The sequence below is a fragment of the Chelon labrosus genome (genome assembly GCF_963514085.1).
Source record: "Chelon labrosus genome assembly, chromosome: 3".
Classification (NCBI taxonomy): Eukaryota; Metazoa; Chordata; class Actinopteri; order Mugiliformes; family Mugilidae; genus Chelon; species Chelon labrosus.
Window position 1 is genome coordinate 16,469,259 of NC_140339.1, and position 17,376 is coordinate 16,486,634.

Sequence of the window (17,376 nt, forward strand, 5' to 3'; positions counted from 1 at the left end):
TGGCTTTTCAGACGGGTCCACCACCGTGGTGCCCCTGCTTGTGTTGCAGCCCATAATTCAGCTAAACTCCAGGTGTGCGCCGCGTGCTGTTCAGCTGACGGGAGTCCAGAGGCGTTCAAAGCTTTAAAACGCCAGTCCTCACCTTAAAACCTCCAGGAGTGTTGTGGGTTCAGGTGAATTTGTTCTCCATGGCAACCTTGAGACTTCCTGGTATGTTGAGTGTGCTAACCTGATTGTTTGTTTTGTTTTTACTGGCCTTTGTCTGCTCAATCATACTGTCTTTTTGCAATTACTTCCTAAGCAACGTTGGTTGGGAATTAACTGCGAAGCGTGCCAGAATGTGGTTACTGATAAACACTGGAGGGGATTGTGTGTCAGTGTCACAGAGCAGCCTTGGTTACCAACTTTCCCACAGTGGAGGGAGTTCCTGTTTTCATTCAGTCAGAGGAGAGACAGAATTGTGTCCGTCGCCACTCAGATCGGATCTAAAAACTCAAGAGAGACGAATAAATAAATTAAAGCCGTCAGAAATGATTCACTATAAATCAAAGTTAGTGAGTCTTTTGCTGTTTGGTGACTGGTTAGTACTGCTCCACCAGGTAACACTAGTTTCTTGGTTAGATCTTATGAGCTTATTACAAAGAGAGAAAGGCCATAAAGATGAGAGTTAACCAGCTCCCTCTGAGAATTATATACAGTACATCAGGGAAATTCAACAGAATCCAAACAGCCTGTTTTTTAAATCATTGTTTCATTTATTTAATAAAATAAAGATTAAGATTTAACGATATGCACAGCAAACTGTCTAATGCATTTCTGTTTATTGCTGAATATGTAAAATCAACCATATGAATATTATCTTGCGAGAATATATTTTTATTAATAAACTGCTGGATACAAGATGTCTCCTCCTTCACTGTAAACTCTCTCTCTCTCTCTGTGTCACACTGCGTCGCACCGTGTGCTTCAACTCTTCATATCAGACCAGTGCAAGTTGAATGATTGGCTGGAACAAGGTGCAATGTCACAAATGTTTGTACGTATTAAAACTCGGATTTAATGTTGACACCTACATGATGCTGCACAAAAAAAAGCATCATCAACATTACATTAAAAACATGTAAAAAGAGGCTAAATGCATCTCTGGGGTGGACTGTGCCGTTTTTTTGTTGTTGTTTTTTTTACTTTCGAATCAGCTGTGACATTAAGTTTGTAATAACAGTAGCTGGACATGATGACAGGATGTGAAGAAATTATTCAGACAGAATCAGTTTTAGAGTCCAGGTCACAACTGTCGAATATATTGATGTACCACTGGATAATGTTTCATGCTGCTGTAAGAAGCTAACTTTTCTTTTGTTCCTGTTACAGAGTTCAGTCATGTCTCACTCACTCACATTCATCAAACAATCTTATTTTAGCATATGTTTTACAGTTTTAAAATACTGTACATTTAAAATAAAAGATTGGCTTGAATTCGTATTGGAAGTAAATGTGGTTAAAAAAAAAAAAAAAAAAAAAAGGTCCCTGTAAAACTGGCAGGTGATCTGATCATGTCAGCCTTGTTGGTTTGAGTCTTAAACCTCTTTAACCTCTCCCTCACTCTGCAGCCACGTTCTTCCATGGCACACTATTCACAACAAACAGCATAACATGACCTTCAGCATGAAATGATAGGTGCGACTTATCTGTTCCTCTGACTACCTCCATCACAGCTGTTTTGCATGTTTGTATTCATGTGAGTGACCCCTGCTGGTGAGAGGTGTGTCAAATGTCCAAGTAACATAGAAGTTGCATAGATTCTGCTGAGAGTTCAGACTGACTTTGCATTGTGAGACCTGAGCATGATTGAAAAGATCATGGTTCTGAGAGAAAAAAAAATAATAATAATTTGGGCCACCTATCCAACTGTAGATAGGGTATCATCCCTAAATGACCTCCAAACATTACAAAGTATTATAATGCATTTAGGAAAGATGGACCTGTAGGCAGGGGTGGGGGGCTGGTGCTGCATATCAGGGAACACATACATATCATGCAAAGAAATACAATGCTCTACTGTGAACGATCTTGAATATATCTGAGTTATAGCTGTCTTCCTGGATCTTAAAAAAGCCATGATATACTCATACACAAACTTACTTTTTTAAATTTTTCATCCAATAAAATTATCAGACAAGGTTCAGTGTGTAAGGGTAAATGGTGAAATATCACAACCCTCAAGCAATGAAATGGGTGTACCCCAGGGGTCTGCCGTAGGACCAAATTTATTCAGCTTGTATGTCAATGAGTTACCGTCAGCATAGGGTGCGATGTACAGATATATGCCGATGATACAGTCATCTATGTCCATGAAAAAACTAAGACACAAGCTGCTGCAAAACTCAGTGAATCTATGATACATGTACAAAAATGGCTTATTGACTCTCAATTGTATCTTAATTTCAAGAACACAGTCTGTATGTTTTTTAGTAAGACAAACACTGCATCAGCCTGTGATCCTAAAGTACATTTATCTGGGGAGACTATCTAAACAGCTTGCAAAAGTATTCATACCCCTTGAACTTTTCCACATTTTGTCACATTACAACCACAAACATAGATTTTGTTAGAATTTTATGTGAAAGACCAACACAATGTGCCACACAATTGTGAAGTACAAAGAAAATTATACATGATTTTTTTTTTCCTTTTTTTTTTTTTACAAATAAAAAACTGAAAAGTGCGGTGTGCAAAAGTATTCAGCCCCCCTGAGTCAATACTTTGTGGAACTGCATTTGCTGCAATTACAGCTCCAAGTCTTTTGAGGTATGTCTCTACCAGCCTTGCACATCTAGAGACTGCAAATCTTGCCCATTCTTCTTTGCAAAACACCTCAGTCAGCTCAGTCAGATTAGATGGAGAGCGTTTGTGAACAACTGTTTTCAGATTTTGCTACAGATTCTCAATTGGACTTAGGTCTGGACTTTGACTGGGCCATTCCAACACATGAATATGTTTTGTTTTAAACCATTCCACTGTTGCCCTGGCTTTATGTTTAGGGTCGTTGTCCTCCTGAAAGGTGAACCTCCGCTCCACTCTCAAGTCTTTTGCAGACTCCAACAGGTTTTCTTCCAAGATTGCTCTGTATTTGGCTCCATCCATCTTCCCATCAACTCTGACTATCTTCCCTGTCCCTGCCGAAGAGAAGCACCCCTGAGCATGATGCTGCCACCACCATGTTTGACAGGGAGGATGGTGTGTTCAGAGTGATGTGCAGTGTTAGTTTTCTGGCACACATAATGTTTTGCATTTAGGCCAAAAAGTAAAATTTTGGGTTCATCTGACCAGAGCACTTTCTTCCAGATGTTTGCTGTGTCCCCCACATAGCTTCTGGCAAACATCAAACGGCACTTCTTGTGGTTTTCTTTTAACAATGGCTTTCTTCTTGCCACTCTTCCGTCAGGGCCAGATTTGTGCAGTGCACGACCAATAGTTGTCCTGTGGACAGATTCCCCCACCTGAGCTGTGGACCTCTGCAGTTCGTCCAGTCACCATGGGCGTCTTGGCTGCATCTCTGATCAATGCTCTCCTTGTTCAGCCTGTAAGTTTAGGTGGACAGCTGTGTCTTGGTAGGTTTGCAGTTGTGCCATACTCTTTCCATTTCCGGATGATGGATTGAACAGTGCTCCGTGAAATGTTCAAAGCTTGGGAAACCTTTTTTATAGCCTAACCCTGCTTTAAACTTCTCTGCAACTTTATCCATGTCTTTATGACCTGTCTGGTGTGTTCCTTGGACTTCATGATGCTGTTTGCTCCCCAATATTCTCTTAACAAACCTCTGAGGCCATCACAGAACAGCTGTGTTTGTACTGAGATTAGATTACACACAGGTGGACTCTATTTAGTCATTAGGTCAACATTCGATCATTCAGCAATTATCAGGTGACTTCGGAAGGCAATTGGTTGCACTCAGAGAAAAGGGGGCTGAATACTTTTGCACAACGCACTTTTCAGTTTTTTATTTGTAAAAAAAATAAATTTAAATCATGTAAAATTTTCTTTGTACTTCACAATTGTGTGCCACTTTGTGTCAGTCTTTCTCATAAAATTCCAATAAAATATATTCATGTTTGTGGTCGTATTGTGACAAAATCTGGAAAAGTTCAAGGGGTATGAATACTTTTGCAAGACACTGTAGATATAACCTGTCAAATTTTATATGTATTAGAAACTGCTTGACAAAACATGTGGCAAAACTTCATGTATGCAACGATCATTCCTCATTTAACCTATTGTATTACAAGTTGGACCCAGGCATCAAGTACGACCCTGAGGCCTACATACTATCACTGCATAAGCAAGCTCTCAAGGTGCTGGATAGAAAGCCCAGACTCTATCATCACTGTAAGATTCTTGATAAACATATAGTTTAATAAAACACACTGACGCCTGCTTACTTTTAAAATATAAAAAATATAAACATAAATGGTTAGGCATCACCACCACTCTGTGCCTTTATAAAGCAGAAAGATTCTAGCAGCAAAGTAACAAGGTCTGCCCTCAGAGGGGACTGTGTGATCCCTCATAGATCTAGTGCCTTTAGTCAACTGTGCTTTTCTATGAGACCTTCTAAACTATGGAATACAATCCCTATTGACATATGAAACTGCACCTCTTACAATACATTTAGTCTCCACCTGAAGGACTGGCTTCTGAATAACCAAATATGTGAACACCATTAGCTGTATCTGCCTTATAGCCTGCATGTTGTTGTTTATTGCTCTGTTTATGTTGTCATCTGTTGTTTTGGTTGCTGTATTTGCTTTAGCTTTGAGCCAGCGTAATGGCTAATGCCTAGTTTTAGTGATGAATGACTCTTATTGCTTTGTAATTTTAACAACTTTTTTTTTTTCTTTCAAGACTGGCACATTTACTGTTAAGCTGATTAATGTGCAGTGTCCTTTTTAAATAAATGAAAAACATGCATGCCGCAGACACAGGTGAGGCTACGATCATGTGAACACATCTGATGTTGACGTTTTAACGGGATGACATTTAAAACTAGCTGAAGATGTTTGCAGGGAAGAGTTGTCGACCATTTGAGTCAGAGTGGTGGACTATCAGGCAAATTTTCCTTGTAGTTATGGTCAAGAATATCGACTTCTGAATCTGTAGGTGCTATATCAAAGAGGATCAAATGTTTGGTTGTTAAAATATGTCAAAAAAGGGCAACATTTTCCATTACATGTTGTTTCTTCTGCACATCACAGTATATGCTGGTCCCCGTGAGCGCTGAACGGGGCAGTCAAGCTTATCGTACACTCACTGCAGCTGAACTGCAGCTCAGCTTCAACATCCTGCTTCAGCCTAACCTTCTATTTATCTCTGGAAAGTCCAACGAGCACTCACAACATACACCAGGGAGCTGCCCAGAACAACCACGGCCCTCTACCACTGAACACAGAACTAAGGGGGCGGCTGCGGCTCAGCAGGTAGAGCAGGTTGTCCACGAACCAGAGGGTTAGTGGTTCGATCCCCGGAATGTACCACATGCCGAAGTGTGGTGTGAGCGAATGGGTAGATGCGTCTATGACTGTAAAGCACTTTGAGTACCAACAGGTAGAAAAGCGCTATATAAAAGCAAGGCCATTTACCATTTAAGGGTTAAGTACCTTATCCGAGGGCATCCTCACAGTACCCTTGGTGTCAAATATAGTACATTTTAGTCCTCTGAGCTGACGAAGAACTCTTCACAGACACCTGTAAAGTGAGACAAAGCTTGCTCTGTGCTTTTCTTCTAATGATTGACATTGCTGAAGCAGTTGCAGAAACGGGAGCAGATTGAGCCGACTCGCTCCTCTGTTCTCTAGTGCAGGTTAGGCTTGGTAACTGGAAAAGGCCGGACATGGTCCTGGTGCCTTCTCGGGATGCGCTCGTTCACCACGTTCCTCAGTCGCCTCTGCCAGGCTGACTGACCGTCCAAACGAAGCCTCTTGGCTGGACGTCCGTCTTCTCCGTCCTCCTCCTCCTCCTCCTCCTCCTTTTCATTCTCTGCATCCTCTGAAACGGCGTAGCACCGCCGGCTGGGTGATAGGCCTGTTTTGATCATGTTGTTGATCTCACGTAGACGCTGTGAAAACAGGAAGGAAATTTTTTTTTTTGATTAAAGTTTTGCTCTTAAAGCTTTTATATAATAAATAAACACATGACCACAGACCTCTGATTGGCTTGAGTTGAAGTAGTAGCGGAGTGTGGGCGTTTGAGGAGCAGGGGTCTCCGTGCTGTATGATGAAACGTAGATGGGGAGACTGCTGGACATGCGGCGTCTATGAGGAGATGCTTTCTGCTGTCGGGGGTATGGAGACAGAGGAGTGTCTCCCTGCACAAGAAATGAAGTGTTAGTGTTTAACACAGCATTTAGCGTTCTGCATCTGCTGCTGGGTTTGCATGGCCTCAGCTTTTATCTCAACTTTCTACCTAAGATGTTTCACTCACCACAGAGGTGGAGGCGAACTGCTCGGCAAAGTGCTGCATCTTTGTTGTGTAGACCTGGTTGTAGAAATAGATGAGATTGCCCCTCCGCTCCTGACAAGGTCCTGGGTAATGTGTCGATGGTGTGTTGGGGGTTGGTATAGCACCGCTGTGGTCTGCATTAGCTGGAATTAACAAAATACTGAATGATCATTTGTTATGATGATTGTTTGTTAATGCTGCATTAAGAACTGTATGTTGAATGAAGTTATCTTGGTAACTTCATTAGCATTTTTCTTTTACCAGTGAGGCACTTTGCATATGCTGCAGATAAAGAGGTCTAGTTAAAGGTGTTAAAAAGATGAAGTGTGTTTCATCTGTCTTTTATGGATGTTCAATAGTGCAAAAAAATAAAAATTAAACAATAAATGTATATGTTCGTTAAATGCCCCAATATAATATTAAAAATAAATCTTGGCATTACTGATTCATCAAATGTGACATTAAGTGGATAATGTTTGCTTTCATTTCCTTGTATTATTTCTCAGATTTGTTTACTTTTCCTGTTAATTTTGTTTATACATTCCAACATATATGTGCATGTTAATGTACTTATTTCTGTATTATTGCACCTCCCACTTATTTCCCCAATTATTTATTTCTCTATTTTAATTTATTTATTCATTTTAACATTTCTTGATGCTTTCAGGTGTATTATGCAAAATATCTTTAAACTAACAAAAATAAATAAATAAATGAATGAATAAATTAAATGGAAAACAAAACAAGAAAGTGATTAAATAGGGGAAATAAGGTAAACACCCGCGACCCTCCAGAGGACAAGCAGTTACAGAAAATGAATGAACGAGGTAAATAGATACAGAAGCAAATAAAAACTGAAATATCATATTATATATATATATTATTATAATAATTATTATTATATATATATTATATTCCTAAATGAATTATATCTTCATGTAAGTTATGTATTCTTCTATTTTTTATTTTAACATTTTGGTTTCCGTCCTCCTATGTCTTGTGACATCTATGTCACTGGAACAGCAAAGTCAAAGTCTGTTCTATTGATAAATCATTGTTTTGGCAACTTGACTTGATAGTTGTATATATATATACTGTGTGTGTGTGTGTATGTGTATGTATATATATATATATATATATATATAATACCTTTACTTATATAGCACCTTTAAAAACAGCATTTACAAAGTGCTTTGCCTGAGTGAACAAAATAAGAAACACCAACTATATATATATATATATATATATATATATATATATATATATATTCATTTGCATTCATTTGTAGTATATATGGTATTTGAGATGTAGGATTCTGCTATTACTTCCACATGCTAATAAGTGACTAAGTCTATTTTTCTTACCGTTGGGAGAGTTTTCCAGGACTTCTGAGATCAGCACGTTTTTGCAGACCTGAGGACGAAAACAGTCCGTTCATAAACATTAAACCGACCAGTCAAACTCAGCTAAATGCTAATGTCAACCAGCTAACATAGTGTACGAACAGTGACAATGCTCACACACATATTGTGATTACAGACTAGGCACAGAGAGCAGCTGAGGCTGATGGGAATTATCTTTGGTAGTATTTTGCCGACAAAGCATCGGATGCAATGAAGTTTTGACCTGAGATTAGGATTAGATGAGAAGGATCACTATAGGTGTTACAGTTCCACCTGAGGGACATATGCATGTATTTATCCAATTTCATGACAATCCATTCAAAAACTGTTGAGGTATTTCAGTGTGGATCAAACATCTATTCATATATTTGTTAAAAAAAAATCATAATTTTAGATGCACTTTATTCATTTCAATCAAGTAATTATTAATTTTCAGCTGTACTTTCATGAGATTCTTATATTTTAATGTCTGTACTTTGGTACCAAATCACCTTGGGTGAAAATACTGACTCCAGGTCTGTAAGGCTGTCTTTAAATATGATCTGTAGTTCATTTGAGATCACCTGGTTGTTAAATCCACATCAGTCATGAGGGAATGAAAAGTATTTGAGTAAGTTCTTAGATTTTGTTCATTTACAGTTTCCTACTAAAACACTAAATCCGATAATCCGATCCAAAAACAAAGAACCTTACACTTTTGCTGGCATGTGGCTGAGACTTGTAGCGCTCCATTATGCGCTTGAAGGGTATCTCCACCTTGGTAATCTGTAAAAGTGATGCAAATTCATTCAAATTAACATTTGTCTGTGGACTCAGTGAATCCTTTCTTAAATGCCTTAGAATAGTTTTAGTATTAAAATGTATGATATTTTCGCTGACCAGCAAAGAACTCTATACCTATAAATGAAGAATGAATGAAAATGAATATGGCTGGTGTTGAATTTTAACTGTTTGATACTCATTGACTCCACAACTTCATTCAAGCCTGATAATGTTATCCCAGCATAATCTAACATTCTCCCAAAGAGCTTCTTGTGATGGCAGAAATGTCTGGTCTCTCAGACTTCAGATTTCTCTGTAAATGTTCATTGTGGTTGAGCTCAGATGACTGTGGAAAAAAAAAAGGTCATGACAGCCAGAAGTCTTAAATCTTCTAAGCTCTGAGGTGTGTTTGGGCTCATTATCCTGCTGCAGCATGAATCCTTCTCCACATCCCAACATCCATTCTTTGTTTAGTAAATTCTTTGTTGAAATCTGTGTTGAAGTTGTGTTTCTGTCCCTCAGTGAACAAAGCTCGATGTCTTGATCATCTGATGGTGTGGTCCCCTTCGGTCTGCTTGTGTTAATGACAGTGGTTTTTCCACTATCACAGTGCCACTTAGTACGAAACGCCCTGCTGGAAACTTGAGGCGCAGTCATGTTTGTAACAAGTGAAGACTGGCCGCAGGTTGATTCATTCAAACAAGCCTCTGATGAGTCAATCAGTTCCACTGAGTGTCTGAACATGTCTTCAATGAAAGGATACCAGTCGAGGAAATCTGATCTTTTTGTACAAAGCATTTAACAGGATCAGTGCCACAAAGCCGGTTAAATCTGATAGCTTATTTCTGAATGCTGCAGGATTTGCAACACTTGTTCTTTATATGACACGTTAGAGCTTATTGTGTGTTTAAATGATTAACTTAAAAAATACAAAACTTAATGACTAACAATTTGTCTTGACCTAATACAGACACTAGACGAAGACAATACAGTGCCACATAGAGGTGTTTCCATCCCTATGAATTTTCTACATTTCTCCATAAAAACCCAGAGAGCCCTTGTTTTTTGGGGGGTACCTGCTGTGATCTCCTTGTGTAGTAATAACTAGGAGGGATTCTAGCCTATTCCTCAGTACAGAACCACTTCAGTTCTGAGATGTTGGTGGGTTTCCTCACATAAACTGCTTGCTTCAGTTCCTTCCACAACATTTCAACTGGATCAAAGTCAGGAGTTTGACTTGGTCTTTCCAAAACACTCATTTTGTTCTTCCTGAACCAGTCCTTTGTAGAACAACTTGTCTTCTCTGGGTTGTTGTCTTGCTGCATGACCCAGTTTCTCTTTCAGTTTCAGCTCACAGACAGATGTCCTGGCATTTTCTTTTCAGATTCACTGGTATAATTCAAAATTATTTGGTCCATCAATGGTGACAAGCCGTCCTGACCCAGATGCAGTGAAACAGGCCCAAACAAGGACACTACCATACCCGTGTTTCATGGACGGGATGAGGTTCTGATGCTTGAGTGCAGTGTTGTTTCACCTCTAAACACGACCCCTCTCTTTTAAACCAAATAATTCTACTTTGGTCCCATCAAAACATGTTCCCAGTAGTCTTCTGACTCGTCCACATGATGTTAGCAAACTGCAGACGGCCGAAAATGCTGTTTTTGTGGAGACGTAGCTTTGTCCTTACCACTCTGCTATGTGAACCATGATTGTTCACTGTTCTCCTGATGGTGGGGTCATGAACATTAACATTAACCAATGTTAGTTGTTCCCATGTTCGTGCCACCATGTTCTTCCACAAACACGTGTTCTGAAGATCCGATTTTTTTTAAACAAAACAGGGCACTGAACGACATCTGAGTCTCATTACCTTGATCTGAAACAGTTTTCAATACGTGGACTCTAATTTGATCTTAAAATTAATGCAAATACTTTTAACAGCAAGTAAAATGCTGAGCGCTCTCTCAGATATATCCAAGCCCACCTTAGCCATGATGTAGATGGCGCACATGAGCAGCTGGTCCAGGTGACGGTCTCTCATGAGGTGAGTGCAGTGGATCAGAGAGTACTCGAAGCAGGTCCAGATCCTTAACCGCAGCTCATCAGGGATGTCCAGGACGGAACACAGCTCCCTCAGACGTCGGCCCATCAAGCTGTAAACCTGAGGTAAAGAACAAAACATGGTCACGTTAAACGCATCACGCAAGCATAACCATGACGATAACCTTTATTTGGAGCCGCTGGAGACGGGACTGACATTGCGGGCGAACAGGTAGAGGGAGCTGCTTCTCTCAGCTCTGTTTATGGGGGAACGCTGCTGGTCCGTGCCTGCAGAAAGGTCAGCACCCGATCTGACATCCACTGACGAAAACAGAATATACCAGCCGATCTGTATTAACCGTATAAATCAGTTTGCAGTCAAGGATTTCATTACAAATTGAGTTTTGGTACTCGTACCTCCCAGTATGTTCTGGTCGGATTCTTCAAGCTGAGCAGGGAGCATCACCTGCAAACAACACAACACAGAAATTCATTAAAGGCCAGATTGTATAAAAAATAACTTCTGATTGCTGAGCTGTAGATGCATAACTCGTTGAGAGGTTACAGCTGACCTCTTGGCAGGCAGGCAGACGGCCCTCATTGGCTCTGATATCTCCCCACAGTGGCGAGTCGCTGGTCCACGCCAGGCTCTCCAGCACTCTCTCTTCCACTTGGCCGAGGTGTCTGATCACAGCATGAGGCAGGCCCACAGCGACCCGCAGCACCGGCTCGATCACCTACCACAACACAGTGTAAGTTAAAAGGGCTGGAGCAGATATTGTCAGTTGTACAATGATTTAACAAGCTTGGAAACACACCTTCCAGAAGGGGTGAGGTGTCAGTTTGATGATCTGAAGGAGCAGAGGGAAGTCACATGGCAGCTGATTTGTGGTTACGGCGATCTCCAGACAACAGGCTACCAGACTGCACTGCAAGAGATCATTCTCCAAGATGCCCTGTGTCAAACACACCCACATCACAAACACAGAGCAAATCAAAGCCATGAGTTTTAAAAGGCTCAAGTGGCTCATAATGTAGTGAGCAAATTCTTTATGACATTTAGTGACAACAAAACCCAACAGTAGTTCTATCCGTGACCACATGAGGGCGGTACACTCACTGAGATGTTACTGATCCCCAGCCTTTTCCTCTCATGACTGACGAGGTTCTCCAGGATCCTGTAATACCAGATCCCGGCCTCACAGCTGCACTTAGCCGCCCGCTCTGAGAACAGTATGGATTATACGCGACACATATCAGCGACGTTGGCTTCAAACCAGAATTTAATAGCTGTCATTAAAAAGCAATCTGATCGCTCGCCACATGTTGAATCATTTACAGTGTTAGTGCTCTGTACCTTTGGTCTTCTCATTTGTTACGTCACGGCTGTGGTGCTGTAGAAACATTTGCAGCATGCGTTTCAGTCGTCTTTCAACTGCCTCAGCCAGATCTCTGGAGGAGGCCCTGGATCAGAGGAGTCGTTTAAGCTTAAAAAACTATCAGGAAAAGGGAAGGGAGCAATAATGTGACATGGACGTCAACTGGAGTTGTTGGCTGGGGGGGAAAAAACTGAATAGTAACTACAAGGCCACTGAATGCATTAAAGCGGTCATTGCAACAAAGTGCTCTCTTATAAAAGATTGCACAGAAAGCTCATCTGCTAAGCATGTTTATACATTATCTGTCCAAACCACACCCTTTGTGCCTTTCACCAAAACAACAGATGCTGACTACAGCCAGAGTCTCTTGTTAAGAGGCCGAGTTCCTTACCAAGACTTCTGATTCTGGGCGTGCTGTGCAATAAGACAATCTGCACAGATAACATGGAGGTACTGGTGTGTGTGTGTGTGTGTGTGTGTGCGTGTGTGCGTGTGTGTGTGTGCATGGCTAACCTGAACATAGCGGTCAGATGGTCACTGGGGCCAAACCTTGGCTTTCCCACGTTGTCCTGAGGCACGGTTGCCATGGTGACCTACTTACTCAGACAGGATGAGAGTCAGAGCAGAAACTGAGTGGGCACCTAAACAGGAAAGAGAATATTAGAGACAATGAGAGGCAATTAAGGGGCATAAAACGCTGTCCTGTCAGTGATCAGCTTGAGCCAATCAGCCTGCAAATGACGTGAGAAACGTTTGCAAAAAACATGGGCGAGGTCTCTGCCGTGTCATCAGCTAGCTTCTGACGGGTTTAAAGAGACTTCACTGCTCTTTTTTAAACACATATGATGCATATGAATCTGCTACTGCCAGCTTAGCTTAGCTCCACTTAGCACAAAGACTGGAATCAGGCAGAAACCGCTAGCCTGGATTGATGCAAAGCTACCGTGTTAAGCATCCCCGACTCTCACTATTCGGCATCTCTTATATTTATTTGTCCACAAACAAAAATGTTAAAATGTTTGTAGTTAAACCATGAAACAATGGGGTGTTAGGGAACACTGTACAAATGTAGAACCAACCCCAAACCCCTAAATATTGAGTTTACGGTGCTGCATGCCAAAGAAAAGCAGGGAATTCTGCCACTTGAGAAGCTGAAATCTGCAAATATTTGCCATGGCTTCACAAACGTTTGCTTGAAAATGATCGTCAAAGCAAGAGGAATACTTTAGATGCCCGTGAGCAGCAACAAGAATAACTTAACAGAGAGCTCTCTTGGCTGCGTCACGTGACAGATAACGGAAGGTGATGCAGAGGTCCGCTCTCTGAAAGAACGAGTTTTTAAAGAGTATCTGACATTGCTGCGCGGGCCACTGCAAAGATCTGAATATTCCACTATCTGCTGCCAAATTACCCCCTTCTTTCTCAACTCGTTTCTGTTTATCTGTGTGGGTGCGTGTGTGTTAGACGTCCAGCCTGATTGAGACTCTGCTCCTCTAATTATTTCCTCATGTGCTGTTTATCACTACTGGCAGTCTACAGTGGCAGCAGATGGCACGATTGCAGTACGTGGTCGGAGAGTGAACTGTGATTTTGTTCCCACAGTGTATCATAAGTCGGACTGAGCAGGACAGTGGTGGTGCCCGGCGACGTTTACTTCCTGAGAATTATCAAAGATTTGCAAATCATGTGGCCATGTTGATCCCAATTTCTTAATCCGCACAGAGTCACAGCTTGAATTTCTGACCCACCACTGAGAAAAAAACGTATGTATTGTAGGTACACCTGGAAAAAGATCTAAAAATGTTGACTCATCCTGAAATTGGGTGTGTTTTTACTGTTTTCCTCGTGGTTTCCCCTCACCAGCTGCACTTCTGGCTAAAAACATATATGGGCGGTGCCTGCTCAGGTCATTGAGGCTGACCAATCAGAGGAGGCTGTGTTTTCCGGGATGGGGCTGGCTTCTCATGCTCTCTTTCACAGGACACATGTTAATAAGAGTAATGAGGTTGGACAGTCGTGTGACCCCGTAGAGCCAATCATTTCGTCAACCGTCGACCCAGGTTTTCTTAATGGTATTTGAAGGTCCTGAAATCATTTAAAAAAGAAATGTTGATGACTCATCCTGCACTAGCGGGTGGGGAAGCTTATAGAAATATCCCTCCTTCACCAGCTGCACCGCTCAAACCAGGCCACAGGAGTTGACCAATCAGAGCAGACTAGGCTTTTCCGGAGGGGGTGAGGCATCTCAAGCTCTGTTTTTTTTTTTTTATTTATTTATTTTTTTTATTTTATCATTTGTCATTTCATGGCAACTTTAAATTCTCAAATAATGACTGTTTGCTATGTTTGGCTGCTTCCAGTTGAGAATCATTTGCAAAACAAGGTCATTTTTCACACGGTAATCTAAATACAACTGATTCAGTCAAGTGATCGTTATTGCAGCTGAATAAATGGATTCGGATTCTCTTCCAGGGCCAGAGCATGACCCACTATCCACTGTTTACTGGCAGAGTCGGCCGTTGAAGCAGCAGCAGCTGTCCGCGGTCTCCTCCACGTGCAGGAAACCTGGAGTCATTTTTAACTGCAGGTTAACTGATTAGCACGGCTCTCGTTTCGCGCTCAGACTTCTCTCCAAACGGCGAACTGAGAATGTGTGTATTTAAACGTTAAGATGTCTCACAGTCTGACTAATTCCCAACTCGTGACCATGTACGCAGCATATCAATCATGCCGTTTCCTGTTGTCTTCAGCACGAACATCCAGAGCCTCACCATGCGCTGCCCCCTTAGACTGGTAAATGTGCTACAGAAGAGTAACACCTGTGTAGGAAATAACGTTTCAAAGTAATGTAATGAAGTCATCATTACTGTCCCCTTCATTCTGCCAGTTGCCCTTATCGTCAAACGACTCGCCATGCATCATATACTGAAGGAAAGTACTTTTTAGATCGTGTTTTTGTGTTTCTGTTTTTGTGGAAACTCGCGGAGTGCTGTCTGATACTTGAATCACACCCATTTCCTTTTTCCTCTGGACAGGCCCCAACTGACAGAAGTTACTTTAAATAGGCTGTACTTTCACTTTCTGACACGTGCTGCACATTTAAATTGTATTTAATACAAAACAATGACGCATGATTATCAAAGTCTGTTGTTCAAGTGCGTTAAGGCCATGCTGCTGCGGAGGACCTGAAAAACGTTGCCATAGTTGCAGAGGGCCAGCCTGTCCTCCTGGAGCTTTCAGGCACACAGACGTAGAGGATGTTATTCACTTCAGACTGTCAGCGAAGAACTTTAGTCTTGATAAACTAATAAAACAGCTTCAAAATCACTCACCTGCTGTTATGGAGAAGTTTTGGTGAACCAGGCTGAGGGTGTTCCGCTCTGAAGAATCCCCCGTGTGTGTGTGTGTGTGTCTGTGTTGCTCTGCAGTCCGGAGCAGTGCAGCATGATTCAGAGCAGTCAACCTGCTGAGGAAGTTCAGCTCACTGGCCTCCTGCAACAGACAAGCCCCAACATGTCATCTGGGTCTGGTTGCTACGATAAGCGCTAAGCAGCAGCACAAGTGACTTAAACAGTCCATTGAGCACCACCCAGTGGAGGAGGAACAGAGGAAAGACCTGTTAACCCTTCGCTTTAACATCTTAAGCCAGACTCCTGCTCGAAAATGATATACCCAGAAATAAATTGGGTATATCTGAGCAGCAACAGGGTCTTTATTTCTGTATTTTTAGTCCATAATCAAGGTAACACTTCTCAGTTTACATGCTGCTGGGTCAGAGTAAATGAAGATGGAACGCAGCAACTTAACCCGATGATAAAACAGGGAAGCAGAGACATTTCAGAGAGGTTTTAGCAGAGGCTTGTTTAGCTCTCCTAATTGGTTATTTTGGCTCATTTTGGGCACCATCTGTATGAGCAGCTGCACTTCTAGAGGTTAGCAAAGATGATGATCGCTGACGCTCATGCGCCGATGGAAGCTGAACGGAACTTTCTTGCAGCTGCACAACTGTTACTTGACTATAAAAACTACCAACATGATTTGCATGCTGGAGACGTCATGTTCATGCAGCGCTCGTGTCCCGTTGTCGCATGATAGAAGCAGTTATTAGCACTAAGCTTATATACTGCTGCCCTTTAACGTTAACGTCGTCGTGCGATTTAAATATGTAATGCAAATATGGACCGTGAGAGCAATTATTAACTGTAACCTAGAACACTGCATGAGAACATGCTGCGGTTAAGGCGCCCGTTGCTTCGGTTTCAGAAATCGAACAGTGTTTCCTGTTACCGATTTGTCTCTCATCCCCCCCCTTTAGTGCAAATATCGTCCCACAAGCAATGAGTCCTGATCGCCGGTTTCTTGAAAAGGGCCCCTCAGAAAAAAAGCAAAAGGCAAAGGCACACTTAATTGATAGTCAGAAGAATATGTTTAATAAAAATAATTAAACCTCAATTTCCTCTATAGAACTTCATAGAAAGTAATCCAATAAATTACAAATGACTTTTTTTTTTTAAGACGTGTTTTCCTGCACTACATGGAGAATTATGTTTGACTACACAGACCACAACTTGCAAATATTACAACTGTCCAATGAAAAAGAAAGAAGTAGAGAGTAAAAGAAACACAAAGTATCCAGGGTGACATGTAGGATATTATCAAGCTTGAAATAAAAATACAAAACCCATGACGCTAGCTCTTCGTCTCAGTGATCACATGTATGAAAGCCTCCCTGTACAGCAGTAGTGTGTTTTGTCATTTCCTCTTGCATATTGGTCACTTCGTGTGTTTTGTATTTAATGCAGATTACTGCTTCTTTAGCGCCAGCAGTGCTTTGGGAGGCCTTACAGTACAGTAAAGCCGAAAGAAATTAGAAGATAAGCAAATGAAAGGGGAAAAGTCCCGTCTTACGTCTACATTTTCTTTTTTTTCTTTTTTCCATTTGCGTCCTAAAGAGGCTCAGTACAGTTGTCAAACCATCGACCCATCGCCGTGGGGGAAACAAAAAGTAGCAAAAGTCATTAGATCAGTCACCTACAGCAGACGTAGCAGTGGCTGGGTGTTTGCATAAGGGCACTACGAGTTTCAAGAGAGCAGAGGTGCAGATATACAAAATGACAGTGGCATGTTTAAGTTCATTGCTCAGACATAGAAAAATACCGTACTGTTAGTAATCATAATAAAAAAATGCAATTGCATTGCAAGCAAACCCATGACGAGGTCTATACAGAACAGGCGTACAAGAGAACCACTTTAAAGCAACATTACAAATCAGACGTGTCTTCAGTCTTTGTGTT

At 41.4% G+C, this 17,376-nt stretch overlaps 1 protein-coding gene across 3 annotated transcripts; it reads right to left on the reverse strand.

Moving 5' to 3' along the window:
* Positions 1-689: 689 nt before the first annotated feature.
* Positions 690-15,545, reverse strand: LOC311485615 (retinoblastoma-like protein 2). Of its 3 annotated transcripts, XM_084541153.1 has the most exons (15): positions 15,415-15,489; positions 15,268-15,315; positions 12,596-12,723; positions 12,061-12,167; positions 11,824-11,927; positions 11,522-11,659; positions 11,276-11,440; positions 11,121-11,169; positions 10,921-11,024; positions 10,648-10,824; positions 8,592-8,663; positions 7,860-7,908; positions 6,478-6,638; positions 6,200-6,361; positions 690-6,112 (listed from the first exon to the last, which is right to left on the reverse strand). In XM_084541153.1, exons 3-15 carry the CDS (start codon positions 12,667-12,669, stop codon positions 5,849-5,851), a joined length of 1,626 nt encoding a protein of 541 aa, XP_084397279.1. In that variant the 5' UTR covers positions 12,670-12,723; positions 15,268-15,315; positions 15,415-15,489; the 3' UTR covers positions 690-5,848. The 3 variants fall into 3 exon arrangements, with proteins under 3 accessions (XP_084397279.1, XP_084397278.1, XP_084397280.1); XM_084541152.1 differs by lacking the exon at positions 15,268-15,315 and having other exon boundaries at positions 15,415-15,545; XM_084541154.1 differs by lacking the exon at positions 15,268-15,315 and having other exon boundaries at positions 12,596-12,678; positions 15,415-15,501.
* Positions 15,546-17,376: the final 1,831 nt, after the last annotated feature.